The sequence below is a fragment of the Drosophila albomicans genome, chromosome 2R (genome assembly GCF_009650485.2).
Source record: "Drosophila albomicans strain 15112-1751.03 chromosome 2R, ASM965048v2, whole genome shotgun sequence".
Taxonomy (NCBI): Eukaryota; Metazoa; Arthropoda; class Insecta; order Diptera; family Drosophilidae; genus Drosophila; species Drosophila albomicans.
The window spans coordinates 29,825,655-29,842,307 of NC_047631.2; the positions used below are offsets into that span (position 1 = coordinate 29,825,655).

Sequence of the window (16,653 nt, forward strand, 5' to 3'; positions counted from 1 at the left end):
AGAAATCAAAATTGTTTTGCAATTTTTAAAATGTATTTTGTTAACTATGTTGTAAAAGTATTTTACATGAAACGTTTTTAATGTACACAAAATTTATAACTTAAAATATGCAGTTGCATGTCTAGGAACAACGTATCAACAACATAAACTAAACAACTGTCAGAGGAGAAGGAACATCTCCGTCTCATGAGGAGGAAGACGATGATTCATCTGCCGCTGCCACCTTGTTGTGACTGCGCGTGATGCCAATCGCCGGACCCTGAAGCACTTTACGTGAGAGTCGCATGAAACCGGAGACGGGATCACGACCAAAGTATTTGACTTGAATGTCCTGTCCCACCTCCAACCCAAGCACCGAGGGATGTGCAATCTTGCGCTGATCCAGCTGCGAATTGTGCAACAGCGCAGGTGGCATGCTGGGATACAGAATGACCATGACACCCGTGTCTCGCAGTTCTGTGATTTTTGCAGAGTAAATTCCACCGAATTCCAAATCCGGCACACGTTCCTTCTGCATGTAGCCATCGATGAGCTCCTTGGCTTCATCCATAGCTGCCTGAGAGGGCGCAAAAACAGTGAAATTGCTGTCGTCGGCGGGTGTGAGAGAAGCCCCCGTCTCCAGATAGATGCGCTTCATGTGCAATCCACTGGGACCGATGAGCTGCGAACGCTGATGCGGCTCTACGCTTAGATTTTCACTCACAGGCCAGCACTCTTTGCGGTATTTGCTGGTAAAAGAAAAGAATAAGTTATAGAAATAGTATTTGAAAAGATTGCAGTTCAACTAACCGTGGTTCTCTGATGGCTTCACCCATGATGTCAAGTATTTTCGACTTGGCATCTGTGGCTTTTTGCAGTGATTCCATGACTACTTTCAGCGGTATACCGGGTATTTTGAGATCCGCTTGTATGGCCGTGAAACCTTTACGTGTGCCCGCCACTTTCATGTCCATATCGCCCATGTAGTCCTCAATGCCCAATATGTCAGTCAATATGCGATAATCCTGCAGATGCTTCGTATCATCATTCTCGTATTTGGTGACTAGTCCAATGGCCACTCCAGCAGCAGGTGCTGTGACCGGCACACCTGCATCCATAAGCGCCAACGAGCCACCACAAACGCTGGCCATGCTGCTGCTACCATTCGATTCGAGCACCTCCGATGTCAATCGCACCGTGAATGGATAATCGTGTGGCAGTGTGGGCACCAACGAACGCTCCGCTAACGCACCGTGTCCCAGCTCGCGACGTCCAAGTGGCCCAATGCGACCCACTTCACCTGTGGCATATGGCGGAAACTCGTAGTGCAGCATAAAGTTCTTGGCTTTCAAGCCGCCGCTTTCAAGCGCTGCCAACGTGTCTAGTTTCATGGCGCTCTCGGGTGAATCCAAGCTAACGGTGCAAAAGACTTGCGTCTGTCCACGTTGAAACAATGCGGAGCCATGCAACGGTTTATACATGTCCACCTGGCAGTTAATATTCCTGAGACTGTCGTAATCGCGGCCATCACAACGACGATTGCGCTCAAAGATCAGTTCACGAAAGATGAGACGACACGTGCGATTGAACTCCTCGCCAATTGCTGCAGGTTCAATGTCCGGATACGAAGACCACACTTTATCAATGACATTAGCGCGCACATCGTTTACGGCCATGTCCCGTGACAATTTGTCGTGCTGCTCGTCTTGGAATATCTCACGTAGGCGCATCTCACACATGCTGCGCACAGCTTGCACGATTTCTGGTTCCGGCTCTGGCATTGCATCCACTGTGCGCTTTTGTCGGCCATAGGATTTCTGTAGTCTCTCGATTTCGTGTATGATGAATTGTGCTTCGCGAGTGCCTTGTTTGATGGCCTTGAGCAGATCCTGCATCAGCACCACGTTGCCTTTGCCCTCAAGCATAACAACTAGATTCTGTTTGGTGGCCGAGACAACCAAGTCCAGTTGCGAGGATTGCAGTTCACGGCGCGTAGGATTGATGAGCACTTCTCCATCACAGAGACCAACACTGTAAGCGTAAATAGCAGTTCATTATAAATTGGAGATTGTTTACATTGTGATACGAACACAATTTGACATTCGGGTTTTCCCCCTTTTTTTTTAATATAGGCATTTCATAAACTTACCGCACTGCGCCGATGGGTCCATTCCAGGGAATATCACTTAAAGAGAGAGCCATGGAGGCGGCATTGATGGCTAGCACATCGGGCGAGTGAACCGCATCCATGGCCAACATGTTGCACACCAGTTGCGTCTCATTGCGATAATCCTTATTGAACAGCGGCCTCAGGGAGCGATCTATGAGTCTGGCCGAAAGAATTTCCTTCTCCGAGGGTCCCAATTCCCGACGCATAAAGTTCATGGGAATGCGGCCCGAGGCAGCGTTCTTAAGGCGATAATCAACCACGAGCGGCATAAAGTTCTGACCAGGAGTTGGTTTCGCTTTGGCTACCGCAGTGACCATGACAGCGGTGTCGCCCATTTGGCAGACTGCGGTGCCATTGGCAAAGCGCGCCAGTTTTCCTGAGCTTATGGTCATGTTGCGTCTGCGAAAGTTTTGAATGAATTACGAAATTGTTTTGCGTGAGGCATAAAAAACGTGTAGTTACCCATTGCTGAAATTGACTTCCACGGTGGGCGCATCGCTGTGCACGCTGCTCTGCAGACAACGTCGGTCATTCAGGCGGGCTATGGCCAAACATTTCAGTCGATTGTTTAGCAATTTCCATGTCTTCCGGGTGAAAATCATTGCGAATTATCTAAAAGCAAATGTGCCGGTAACGGACCTCGTGTAATCTTCACAATCACACAATGTGCAATGCAAAGCATTCATAAAACTGAATGTATGCTAGAAATATTTACACGGTTTTTTTTAATTAATTAAAACCAATTTAACACCTCGTCTTAAACATTTTAATAAACAACAAACTTTTAAATTCACAACTTTTGATCCTCACTCATAACAATAGTGTTATCGGCATTTGTGACGTCAGCTGTTTGCGATAGCAACTCTAACAGTCGCGTAACATTTATCGAAATACAAACGTGTTGCATACAATTACGATGTTACGCTCTCTATGCTGCTGTTGTATTACAGCGCATGTTAAACGCCAGTGACTGTGACTGTTATTTAACAGCATTTGTGTTACGAACGGACGTGGGTGTAGTATACCTCTTTTGCTTGCGCGGACGACGTATAAATTTACTACAACTTCAAAAGGTTTTTGGTTAATACACAAGACGCGTCGTGTAAAAAAGCCGCCGCAACATCTTATATGCAAAAATTGAACGTGCGTGTTGTGTGCTAGAGCCAAATTAAAAAAAGTCGCAAGTGCTTGAAAATTTTTTTGGCATTTTGTGTGTGTTTCATTGGATCGTCGCCCCGCTGCTGTCGCCGCTGCCGCTCTTGCTCTTTCTCGTACGCGTGTGTGTGTGTGCCGTGTGTGTGAGTGTTTCGCTGCGCGCGTGAGTTGGTGTGTGTGCATGTGCTTTGTAAGTGTGTGCGTTGTGTTGGCCAAAAGCAAAACGCAAAGAGAGCCGCTATTGTAGCAGCCGCAACAACAACAGCAACAACACCGACAACAACAACAACAACAAAAAGAAGAAAAACCAAAATCGACAAATGCGGTCAAATTAAAAAAAAAAACAACAACAAATAAAAGTACATATTGGTGTCGTGCAACAACAACAGAAACAACAACAAAACAGAAAAATCAGCAGCACAGTGAAGCAAAAGCAATAATCCCAAAAAGCAAAAAAACTTGCCTGAGAAAGCGTGCCGCCGCTGCCGCTATCGCTGCCGACGTCACCGTTGACGCTGTCGCGTGTGTCTGTGTGAAAAGCCGGAAAATTGCTGCACTAGGCGTTGTCGTTGTTCGCGTTGCACAGTGAGACCCTTACTTAATTTCTTCTGCGAATTTTGTGTGTTATCATCAACGGCGCCCGCTTATCAGGTCCCCATTTCTGATTATTGCGAAAAATTCCGAAAAATAAAACCGCATACTAAACCCGTGTATTAAGCACAAGCTAAAAAAAAACAAAGCAAGGTAAAAATTCCTCATTTACTAACGATACGCTTACCTCCTCCCCATTCCCTCCACTTCCTTTAAGTGTTCACTCACTCCACATAGCCGTCTCTGTCTTGCCCACTTGGCAGTCAGCTGCGCCCATTTGTCTGTCGTTTTTTAATTGTCACACCTCATTAGCTGGCTGCTCTGCAACTCGCCTGCATAAGTGCTTTAAAGTATTTACTGTAATTTACACGTTGTCTGTCTCTGTTACGCTTTTGGACCCCGCAATTTCATTAACGTAATCGATGCCTTTGATGCTGTTGCACTGCTGAAGCATTGAGTGCTTTATGGCCTGCCACTGAGAGTGAAAGCATCCGCGTTGCGTTGCGTTGCGCAGCGCTGCGTTGTTCTGCTATTCTTATCACTCTTGTTGTTCATGTTTATCGGTTGAGGCCTCTTCAACCTCTTCTTGCTATTGCTAGCACAACAGCCAACAGCCGACAGCAACAACAATAAGACAAACACGACGACACTCATTATGCTTTGCGCTCTTCCGGTCGCCGCCGCAGTTTGTGTCGCTTGTTTATCTTGCTGTCTCTTTTTTCCTGAGTGCACGCACTGTTATCGATAACCTTGTACAAATATATCGAAATCATTCATTCATGTTTAATAAACACTGTTTATCGTTGCTAATAAGCAATCAATCGAATTGAATTACGTGAAACTGGAATAATTAAATTTAGACTGAAAATAGATAATAAATTAGCAGACTGTCGATTTCAATAAACTTTCAATAATTTCACAGAATTTTGCGTTCTCTTGAAATGCGCTGATAGGCATTTAAAAATATTAAAGAAATGCTAATATTTTGAGGACTTTCAAAGAATTTGAACAGATTATATTGATCTATAGTTACTATTTCAATAAGCTTTTATAAAATTCACAGAATTTTGTGGCGCTTTAAAAGCTATTTAGAAAAATTAAATAAATAAATATGCTTTGAGTGAGAATTTGCATTATATTGAACTTATGTTATCTACCGCACTTTTAATAATTCATAGAACTTTGTGTGCACTTAAAAAAACGTTGATTTCAATAGTTTATATTGATCTACAGTTATTCAAAACTACTTCAACTTAAACTTCATATAATTCACAGAATTTAGTGTCCACTTAAAATAATGCCGATAAGAAATATTCAATAAATATGAATCAGTTGAGGGGGAATTTGAATAGATTATGGTGATTGAACTAATTCAACTTAAACTTTATATAATTCACAGAATTTAGAACCCACTGACAGGCATTAAAAAATATTAAAACTAAGTTGAAGTCCTTCAAAGAATATTTATAAATAGCTCACAGAATTCACTTAAAAAACGCTGATAAGCATTATACTAAATAAATATTAATAGGCTGATAACATTTGAAAGCATTTGAATATATTCTATTGAAAGAGTTTTAAATAATTTACAGTATTGAGAGGTTATTGAAATGCGTTGATAGCCATTAAAAGCTTGTAATACTCGAAGGATTTAAATGGATTATATTTAAAACATTTTGAACAACTCACGCAAAGTGTTCGATATATATTTGTAGTACATATGTTACATATATAGAGAGAAGTGTATTTATTTGCTGTTGCGTAGTGTTTTGTTGTTATCTTCTTTGCATTTGTTTTTGTTGTGTGTCATTGTAAGTGACACTGATTGCCGATTGCCAGACAGAGCTGCATAATTAGGGAGCGCTTAGCATTTGCTGCTGATAGCGTCAGCCGCTTCCGCTTCATCACTCATCAACGACGCTGAGAAGAGGCAGAGGCAGCGGCAGCAGCAACGTCAGCAGCGGACGTTGCTGCGTTTTCAATTTGAAGGACCAACTGTGACCATTAGAGAGAGAAGTTGCTTTGCGAGCAACAGCGAGTGGTTGGCCAGAGTTGGTTACATGTGGCGTCGATGGCCACATTTCCATTGTGTCTGCCTCCTAGCCAAAGTGGACAGCGAATATATACGTATGATACATATATATAATTTTTGTGGCACCATAAAAAGCATTCGAGTGGCGTTGCCGATGGGTTTTGCTGGCGTCACAATTGCAGGAGGGGCACAAACAGAGAGACAGACAACGAGACGAAACACATATGGGTCGAGAAAATACAATACACATGATGTGTATATTGTCTGACTGCAAAGACAATAAACCATCAATGAGCAGGACGAGCCGAGCTGAGCCGGACGAGACCAAACCCCAAAGCAAATAAAACTCAATCGAATATTATTATCAACAAGAACAGGACAACGACGCGCCCCAAAAACAAAAACAGCAACAGTAATGCTGAACCCATTCGTGTTTGGCTTGGCCTTTCCTGTCTCGTCCTGTTCTAGGATTGGGGATTGGCCACATGCTGCTCATCGTTTGCACGCGTCATGGCGTTAAAGTGCCAGTCTCCCATTCTCAATCCACTTCCACTTCTACTTCCTCTTCCAATTCCAATTGCAATCCCAGTTCTGGCCTCGCCTTGCGCCACGTTTCGTTTCGTCATTGGGCTTTTGGGCTCTCTAATTTGGCGCGACTTTGACACTTGTTAGCCAATATGTTTTCGGCCATGTTAATGGCCAAACGGAATTGATATTAATTGCCGCACACCCACACCACACTCTCTCTCCCTCGCTCTTGTCCTGTGGGCGTGGCACTGGGAGCAGCTTTATATTGAGTGTGTTGCTAAGCGTCGTAGTCTATTAGAAAGAATGAAAAAACAGTCGCATGAAAATCAGCTTAACTCATTTTTGCGACCAACACAAAACTAGACAAGAGCCAAAAAAGGCCAAAACGGATTATAAACTTTGCTCGCATTATGTGCACAACAATGCTCGCCTTTCACATACCCTCTAACTGACTCTTTAATCGATTTCCCAGCTACCTGAAACCATAGAAAACATATTGTACTTGTTGTGGTTATATAATGCTGTGTGTGTGTGAGATGTCTCCTAGTTCATTGTCAATTTCGAATCCAATTAATCCTTGCCGTTTTTCCCCAGAATTTGATCTTATTACCAGCTTCTATTGTGCGTGTGTATGTGTGATGATTGGATTTGACATTTGTCGTTGTAGTTGTAGTTGTAGTTGGAACTTATGATTGTCGTCTCTAGTTACGAGTTAGTTTCACAACAGACTCAATTCAATTAAAGTGTTGATACCAAAATCAAATTGAAGAGCCAAGAGATGTGAAATGATTTTCAATTTCTGGGGCAGCATCTAATCAGCTTAAGTATAATCTTTATGTGTAATTTGTATATGTGCTAGGAAAACATTCCCAAAAACACAGCAGACAATAAATTCACTTAAATTCCATTTAATCCCACATTGTAAACATTATGCTAGACGTTAGCTGAAAGTCGACTAAAGGAAGAAAGAGAGAGATAGAGAGAGAGGGTCTCAAAGTATCTGGTAGCTGATGAATTAATGTTAAAGACTTTGGGGCCACTTAAGAGGAGAGTGAAGAGGAGAAATGAGAGGAGCACGCGTAAAATGAACTATGCTAGAGGTGTGCTTAGTTAATTTCCTGTATTCAAGGCTTATTACCGTCTACTTGTGCATGCGTCTCTCTCGCTCTTTCACCTGATAAGAAAATTTAGCTAATCAAGCGGGGAACAGGCGGCGACCTTGCCTCTGTAATGACCTTGCTAAACTTTTCTCTTTTATTTTTTTTATTTTTTTTGCGTGTCTGCCTCAGTAAGTTGCTTTGCTTTGCTTAGAACGTGTTCGTTGCTCCTTCTTGGCTTACGGCCATTTTATTTGCGTGCATATTTGAGAAAACGCCCCCGGCTCCGGGTTCATAAAAGATATATAGTATAGAATATATCGAAGATGTTGCTGATGAGACGCGCACATACCAATCAATTGCTCAGAAAGTACATAAATACTCACTTATTATGCATAAATGTTGTTTGAAATTATTGAAATCAATTCGAAAAGCCTCAAAACAAAATTACAAAACATATTTGTTGGTTCCACTTTGATTATGTGCATACAAAACAACTAAGAAACAAAAAAACAGGGTATGCAAAAAGTACTTTTGAGCTTAAGGCCAACAGCCAAGCGGCAGTTGTTTTGGGCCTTTTGTTGTCCCGTTGTCCCGTTGTTGTTGGTTTGGCAGTGCTTTAGAGTTTTTGTTCACTCAATTTTGATTAAAGACAAACCCTCGTCCCGTTTGGCTTTGCTTTGACTGAGTGTTATTGCCACTTTGACACGTGAACCTTTAAAACTTGGCACGTTACCTGCTGAGCCTTTTTACCTTTTACCTTTTTTTGTGCGAATTGGAATTGAATTTTGCTGTTCTACTGTCAACAGCAATATGGGACAACGAAGATCCATCAGCATGTCAGTCACACAGAGAAAAAAAAAACAGGCAAAAAATTATTCAAAGTGTCATTGAAACTTTGGGAAAACAACAAAAGATCAGCGTGACAAAACAAAACAAAACCGAACAGAACAGAACAGAAAAACAAAAAGTTAAATCATCAACGCCATGCACTTAAAAACCAATCATTTGTGCATTGAACTCCCATTCCTAAAGTCAGTGGCAATAACTGTTGTTGTTGTTGCTGTGGCAGCTGTAAATATGCATGAGCAGCGCCATGTGGCCAACACCTTGACACTGCGACTTGGCAACAGCAGCACACAAAATAAATGTAATAAAGAACAAAACAGCCACAGCAACAACAACAACAATCGACAGACATTTTTATGCAAAAAAGAAATAAGCAAAAAAAAATGCGCCTGGCTGGCAGACAAAACTGGCTCATGCCTCGGCTTCGGCTTCTGATTCTCCTTCTCTGCTTCTGCTTCTTCTACGCCCCAGGCTCCAGGCTTTGGGGCCACATTTTGTGCCAGCGCGTCCAATCGCCCAGCCCAACAGAGAACAGAGCAGAGCAGAGCAGAGCAACGCAGCCATACGTGTAGAATTCATTAACAATATTGCGCAGCGAGCCGAGAACGCTAAAACTGAGCCTGAGAGAGAGAGAGAGCGGGATGTAGAGACAGAGTTAGCATTGTGGTCGCCGCTTTGTTACCAAGAATTCTCTTTAAGCCAAATCCTGGGTGGTCTTTCTCGACTCGACTGCACTTTGTGTGTGTTCTGTGTGTGTGTGAGATCCTCTCGCCATAAGCAATTTTATAATTTTTCCCATTTTTTGCCAATAAAACTCTCTGCTGTTCCTTCCTTTCTTGTTTCATAGCATCACGTGGCTAATAGAAAACTTCTTAATTATTCGTTTTTTGCAAACTATTTAAATAATCCACTTTAACTTTTGCTCTTACAGACAAAACTGCAACTGGTTTCGCTGCAGCGCTCAAGGTAAATACCTTTAAATACTTTTAATGTTTGGTAATTAAAATAAACTTAATTTAAGTTTTGGTTTTTTGTATTATTTATTTTCCTCTTTATTGGCTGAGGCTAAATATTTATGGTTACTCTTAAAATTATATACAAATTTATATGCATACATTTATTGCCCCAGCTAAAGGTGATTTCAAGTATTTATTTTTATTGGTTTTCACGGCTGCCTTTTTTATACCCTGCTTGAGGAAGTTTTGAAGGCTAGCTAAAGCGTAAGAAACGGTGTAGATAAATTTAAGTTTTTGATCTTAGGTTGTATTGTTTTAAATATTTGTGCAGACAGCAGGATGAAAAGCTGCTTAAAGGTTTATTGATGCGTTTACAAATATTAAAATTAGTTTTTAAGACAGAGTTTCTTCTTTTAATGGATTGTAGTCAGAGATCTTAAGTTGAAATTATTACAGCAGGATGAAATATATTTTGTACTCAAGAAATGTTTGTTGGAAGTGTAAATATATGGATTATGTTTATTACAAACTTTTTCTCTTTGTTGATTGTAGTGAGGGTTCTTGAGCTGTATAGGCTTAAAATTTATATTATTATGGTGGATGAAACATATTTTAAATGTTTGCTGGGATTATAAATATCTTAACTATATTTAGTACAAAGTTTGTGTTTAAGGATTGATCCCATTTATTTATAATAGACTTTTCTGGAAGCATTTAATTTTGAATTTATTAAAACCTACAACAATTTCTTCAGTGTCTTCCTTAAGAGTGTCTTCCAGTCGAGTAGACTTTCATTCCTTCTTTTTTATGACACTGAATTTATGTACACTTTGTTGAGCTTGTGAGCTTCGATTGTGTGTGCATCGATAAATGGGCAAATCTTTTCCTTTTCCGATGCTGCTGATATTGCTGGCGCTTGGCGCTTGGCTAAAAGCGCGTCTGCGTTTTATTTAATGGCTGTGGTTTTCTGTTTTTGGGTGGTTCGCTTGCACGGTGGAACTGTTCTGCCTTTTGTGCAGTCAATAATTGAATTTCGCCGCTGTTGCTGTTCACTCGTAACTCGTTGGGGACAACTGACGTCGCCTGTCGCCAATTGCTGCCCCCTCGCTCCCCTCGAAAAATGCTAGTTTAGGAATATTTAGTACACTCTGCCATAAACAAAAAAAAATAACCTAGAGCACAGCATGAGAAAAAGATGGAAAAGCTAGAGAGAGAGAGAGAGAGAGAACGACAATTGTACAAACATTTTTAGTGTTTAACTTTTGCGTTGGGTTTGCCGACAGTTTGCGTTTTGTTGTTGTTGTTGTTGTGCTAACGGTTGTTGTGTTTTTGTGCCCCATAAACTTTTGCCTTTTGTTGCACTGCAGTCTCTGTCATTTCACCTGCCGCTGCTGTTGCTGCTGCTTTGTTTTATTTTACAACGGCAACAAAAGCGAGCTGCATTTGTTGTCGTTGTGCAGAAAGTTTAGCTAAGGTAATTTGCCAATGCCCGCCCTCTTTAAATTCTGGGCGTGCCGAGCAACTTGTCAACGCTACAAAAACAACAAAGAAATACCCTATAATAATGTTGCAACAATCAATAGGTTTTTTTTTGTTGTGTAAAACTATTACAAAGCATAAAGTTGTAAGTGTATATCCCCCAAAAGAGATTTAGTTTTGTGCGGTATTAAAGTGCAAACTTTGACGCTTGACAGCGTTGCAACATCACGAAAATAAGTAAAAGAACAAACACACATACACACACACATACATACATATACATAGAAGGAGGGAAAATGTTGGAGAGTTGCACTTGGCAAGCGCAACGCAAACTTGGCCATTTTTATGGAACAGTTGTTGCCAGCTTTTTGATAGTTGCTGCAGCCCCCAACTTGAAAGTTGTTCTCCCACGTTTTGTCACTCATTGTACGCGAGAGTAAATTGCAACAGACACAAGACACACAAAAAACAACTGACGCGAAAAACTGAAAATGTAAAACTGTGAACGAACACACACAAAAAAAAAAAGAAAAGAAGAAAAAACTCGTAACTCGTAAAGTGCAAGTATCGAAATCGTCCCACAATTGCCAGCGACATCAGCGGACAGCAGCAGCAGCAGTTTGTCATTATGACTTTCGGTTGAAATCTTTATGAGCTCATAAATTTGCCGGCGATCGGTCGTAGGACGTTGTCATTCTTTAGCTCTCGCTCGCCTACCTGTTAAATTCGAGTATTTTCAACTATTTCTCTCTGCCTTTTTCGCATATTTATTTGAGTGCGTCTGACAAGTTTTGACATAGCTGTCGTGCATCAACTTTATGATTAAAGCGCGGCTTCAAAATTTGAGTGAGGTCGACAATTTAGTATATTTTGTATAATATGGTATATTTTGAGTGTAATAGCATATCTATATATTAAATAAAGCACTCAGTGGAACTAATAATCTAATATATTTTGTATTCTATGGTATAATTTGAATGTAATAGTATATCGATATACCAAATAAAGCGTCCAGTCTAGTATATTTTGCATAGTACGGTATATTTTGAGTGTGCTAGTATATTGATATACCAAATAAAGCACTCAGCGAGGTTGGCCATCTAGAATATTTAGTAATCTGTGGCATATTTTAAGTATATTAGTATATTTATATACCAAATGAAGTGCTCTACTATGTGTTTATACTATGGTATATTTTTAATATAATAGTATACCGATATACCAAATAAAGCGCTCAGTGATGTCGACTGTTTTGTATTATATGGTATATTTAGAATGTAATAGTATATCGATATAATAAATAAAGCATTCAGTCTAGTAAATTTTATATATTATGCTATATTTTGAGTATAATTCTATACCGATATACCAAATAAAGCGCTCAGTGATTGTTGACAATTCAGTATATTTTGAGTGTATATCGATATAACAAGTAGTCTAAGAATATTTTTGTATTTTTTCGGTATATTAAATTGGTATGTTTTACTTTATATTAACAATGGGTTGTGAGTATCTCAGAGTCGAGCACTCCCGACTGTATTATTCTTGTTTTCATATTCTATATGAACGCCTTTATGAAATTCCAAGCTTTATCGAATATTTGAATGTGTCTGACAAGTTTTTGGCACAGCTGTCGCACATCAAGCTAATGATTGAAAGGCGGCTTTAAAATTCACTAGAGATTCACTGGTATGCAAGTTCGCTTTATATTTTCGAATTTCCATATTTCTATATGCACGTCGTTTTATTTACTCAAAAGCTTTATCAAATATTTCACATGAACTTGAGCATTAGTTCGCTGCGCATTTTTAATCCCCACAGATCTAAATGATATATGCATTGTTTGCCCATTTGTGGCTGCACAATTTAAATATTTCATACCATCTCTGATTCTGTGTCCGGCGGTGGCCAATTTGCCAGCAGGCAAGCAAGGGAAATAAAATATAAAAGCCAAAACAACAAAGCGGCTATAAAGGTAACGTGCCGCAGCAAAACTTTGAGCAAATATTGACGCTCTTTTTTTCTATATTATTTTTATATATATGAGTGGCAGGCTGCTTTTTATTTTTTACTTTTTACTTTTGTTGCACAAGCATGAAGTAAATAAAGCATATGCAGATGGACGTCAGCTCAGGTCAACTCAACTTGCCACACGCTGTCTGTCTCTGTATGTGTGTGTGTTGCAAGGCAGCGTCGCGGTCATCATCATCATCGTCGTTGTCGTTGTGGTGTGGTCATCTGTGGCTGCGGTTTCAGTTAGTTGGCCACCACGGTCGGCTGTCAGTGAGATTTGCTTAACAGGCCAAAAGTGCTGCATCATAATGTTCACAATGCTTTATTTTCTTCTTTTTTTTAATATTTAAATGCATTTATGATGATTGCCCTCTTGAAGGTCAGACAATTGTTCCCTTGGCTTTTGCATAGTTAAAATATTGTAAAGCTTAATGTGGCATGTAACATGCAGTTAACACGCATTTTTGGCCTTGCTCAGTTCAGTTGACAGTTTTGTCTGCCTTCCAGAGATTCAATGTCTTAACTCTTTGACCCCAAGTTGGGACAGCTTGCGGCTTAACTTTTGGCCAAATCCAATATGATTAGGGCCACATTGAAATATATATATATTAAGGTTGACGATATAGTATATTTTCTTTACTATGGTATATTTTGAATGTAGTAATAGCCTCGAAAATTCAATTGGTCCGAGATGGAAAGACAGTAAAAAAGTATGAAATTAAATTATATATTGAAATAGTATTGAATGTGCGCCATCCGATTGCCATTTGCCTTTTGGCATTGCGATTGCCATTGCCCATTGATTGATAAATTCGTTAGCGAGGAAAATAAGCAATGTAAAAATGGGCGAAAAAAAACTACTTTTGTGTAAGGCAAATTTACTTGCGCCGGATATGCAAACGAATTTGATTAATGCACATGAAAATATATATGCATTTGCTGATTGATATAGATATAATATCAAAAATATATATCGATTGATGTTACGACATTTGAATTAACAAGTTTGGTCATGGTCGTGTTTGTTTTTTTTTCATCCGTTTATTTGTTTATGCATTACACGGGCGAAAGACCCAAAAGGCTTGACCAACAAGCAAACCATTCATAAACCCGCCAAACAACAACAACAACAACAACTGCAATTACAATTACAACAAAAGTAGCAAACACAGCAATGCGGTGAACATTTAACGCAATTGTTAGCCTTGTGCCAGAAAGCAAAGCAAAATAATAGTAATAATGCGAAAATAAAATAAAAATCAAGAAAATACAAACACAGAGAGTGAAATAAAACACGAATCAAAAATAAACGCGTCAAGTTTATGATCATTGTGGAAATTCAATTAAAATGGGCAGCGACGTTGTTGCCTCTGCTGTTGCCAATTAATGCAAATGACCGACCACAAAATGAAACTAAAAACTAAAAACAAGAACAACTAAGACGTGAATGCATCACAGCAACAGAAACAGCAGCAAAATAATGCATTCGAAATGAAATGTAAACACAAACGAAATAAAAACGAGCAGCGCCAAGTTAATAAAAATATTTTTGATTCTCACAAAATTCAAAATCAAAATGAAAATGAGAAACAAACACACACACACAAGGGAATTCTAGTATAAGCGACGACGTTGAATATGAAATGAAAATATTTGCAAAATGTTGTAAGACTTGTAAATACACAACACAACACACACAGGTAGCAAATGGGTGTATGTGTGTGTGTGTCAATAAATCTAAATTGAAATTATTATGCAAATCTTTTATAATAAGACAACAATAATAAATAAACAAAACAAACAAAACGAAAACCAGTTTCTGTTTCTGTTTCGGTTTCTGTGAGTAGAGTGAGAGACCAGAAAGACATTGCTTAGACACTTTTAAATACAATGATTAAGTTAATGTTTATGCCTTGTTATTATTATTGCTGTCGATTCTCAATGACGTCACAGTGACGTCAAAGCGATCCGTTCGCTTTTATTTATAGCAGGTGCCAGCGAACAGCAGCGAACAACGAACGGCGCATTGAGCGTGTGGCGAGCTGAAGAGCGGAGCAGTGAGGGGAGCAGCGAGGGAGGGGAGCAGCAGAGGGGTGCGGTCAGCGGTGAAAGGCAAAAGCCAAATTAAAACATACACACAGTGTCAATAAAACATCGTCATAGTATTTAAATGAGGTTTGACAGACACATCGACACAATTTGCACATACAGTGGCATCCATAAATATACGTACAGAGAGAGAGAGAGAGCGGGTGAGAGAGAGAGACTTGAGTAAATACTTATATATTGATACAGGTGGCCTTACTCAGGCGAATTCGTAAAGCTTTTTGGTCAGGTCAAATGCGGGCCAGCCTTGGCGCAATGCGGGACAGCTTTGTAGAGCTGTTGCTGTTGCTTTTGCTGCTGGCGTTTTGTTTACTTGCACTCCACATACTCAAGTTGAAATGGGCACTTTGCAGCAGCAGCAGCGAGTGCTTAGCTTTGACATGCGCCCACGATGGGGGCGTGTGGACGTGGGGGTCAAATGTGTTCTTAATAGCCCCGTTAAACGTGCAAATTATTATTGATTGCGGATGGCAAACTACAATTAATTTCCTTTTAATGACATATCATTAACTACAGTTGTATCTTTTGCTTTTCCATTCATTTCTTAATTCATTTCATATTCAGTTTTTTCTCTCTCTCTTTAATTAAAATGAAAATCGATCGATAATTTATTCATAGCAGAGTGTGTGATTACAAAGTTAATCATATGCAATGCGACCGCATTTATTTATTATGCTGATTAAAATGCCTCGCTATTGTGACACATTCACACTTTTGCGGTTATGCTTAGAATTCGATTATAAAATAATTACGCACACACACAGAAATGAGTATTCCACTCATTTATTTATTAGTTGTGTTTTAAACTTGCTCATTAATTAATTATGTGAAATGAGTAAAATAAATGCTTTCCATAGCAGTTGCGTATTATCAACAACTACAAAAAGAAATAGAAAAAACACAGACCTGAATCTGATGTTGTCTTTTCTATTGCTGTTGTTGTTGTTGTTGTTATTGTTGTTGGTGTTGCGGCAATCGTAATCGACGCGTCGCCGTCAAGGCCTGCCCATTAGAATACTCAATTCTGAATTTGAAATTCCTCAAAACATTTGACGCGCCCATCGCAATGCAATGAATGAAACGCGCCACAGTTGGAATTTGCTGTGATCACAAATGAATGAAACAGAGACACCGAGACAGAGAGAGAGAGAGAGAGAAGCGCAGAGAGGGGCGGCAACAAATAACAATAAACATATTTACAAATTCCTATGCCATATTGTTGTGCCAAACAAATCGAGCTGGATTACAGTGCGTATCTTCTGTAAATAGACACTACAATCAATAGATGATGAATTCAATATTTCATGAAAGAAATACTTGCTTCATTCAAACAGAAAAGATTTATAGAAGAATAAGTAATACAACTTTAAGATACAATGTTGCATTTTAAAGAGAATATTGAAATATTATCAACTGTGAATAGACTACAATTAATTTATAAAGAATGAAAAATTTTAATAAATTCTTGTTTCATTTGCAATGAAAAACTTATAGAAAACACGTAAGAAAGTCGAGTACTCAACTGTGAAATACCCGCCATTTATTTTGAATTTTGAACAGTATTCTTAAAATATACCAAATAAATATACCAAAAAACATACCGAAGTCTATTTTGATCTACTGTTACTTGCAGAATATACTATGTAGTTTAAAATACTATTACTTGCAAAATATACTATCTAGTTAAAAATATACCAG

The 16,653-nt window shown here is 39.3% G+C and overlaps 3 protein-coding genes across 3 annotated transcripts in view; 2 read left to right on the forward strand and 1 right to left on the reverse strand.

Annotated features, from left to right (window-relative positions):
• Window positions 1–12: 12 nt before the first annotated feature.
• LOC117576530 (polyribonucleotide nucleotidyltransferase 1, mitochondrial) lies at window positions 13–2,979 on the reverse strand. The gene is made up of 4 exons (XM_034261353.2): window positions 2,612–2,979; window positions 2,129–2,548; window positions 790–2,010; window positions 13–728 (listed from the first exon to the last, which is right to left on the reverse strand). The coding sequence occupies exons 1-4, from the start codon at window positions 2,749–2,751 to the stop codon at window positions 185–187; spliced, it is 2,325 nt and encodes a 774-aa protein (XP_034117244.1). The 5' UTR covers window positions 2,752–2,979; the 3' UTR covers window positions 13–184.
• Window positions 2,980–3,137: 158 nt separating this feature from the next.
• LOC117573663 (G protein-coupled receptor kinase 2) overlaps window positions 3,138–16,653 on the forward strand; it is a 58,373-nt gene continuing 44,857 nt past the window's right edge. The window contains exons 1-2 of the mRNA XM_034256991.2: window positions 3,138–4,048; window positions 9,333–9,367. The gene's annotated coding sequence lies outside the window, so the exon portion shown is untranslated. The remainder of the gene's footprint in view (window positions 4,049–9,332; window positions 9,368–16,653) is intronic.
• LOC117576396 (uridine phosphorylase 1) overlaps window positions 8,306–16,653 on the forward strand; it is a 239,162-nt gene continuing 230,814 nt past the window's right edge. Inside the window, exon 1 of the mRNA XM_052006970.1 lies at window positions 8,306–8,313. The gene's annotated coding sequence lies outside the window, so the exon portion shown is untranslated. The remainder of the gene's footprint in view (window positions 8,314–16,653) is intronic.

What these genes read in the sequence shown, in the direction of transcription:
- LOC117576530 (XM_034261353.2), bottom strand. Translation starts at nt 2,751, where the DNA reads ATGATTTTCACCCGGAAGACATGGAAATTGCTAAACAATCGACTGAAA. An exon ending in GAAGTCAATTTCAGCAATGG is followed by an intron (nt 2,549 to 2,611) that starts GTAACTACACGT and finishes AAACTTTCGCAG; the next exon opens with ACGCAACATGACCATAAGCT. An exon ending in GAAGCCATCAGAGAACCACG is followed by an intron (nt 729 to 789) that starts GTTAGTTGAACT and finishes TTCTTTTACCAG; the next exon opens with CAAATACCGCAAAGAGTGCT.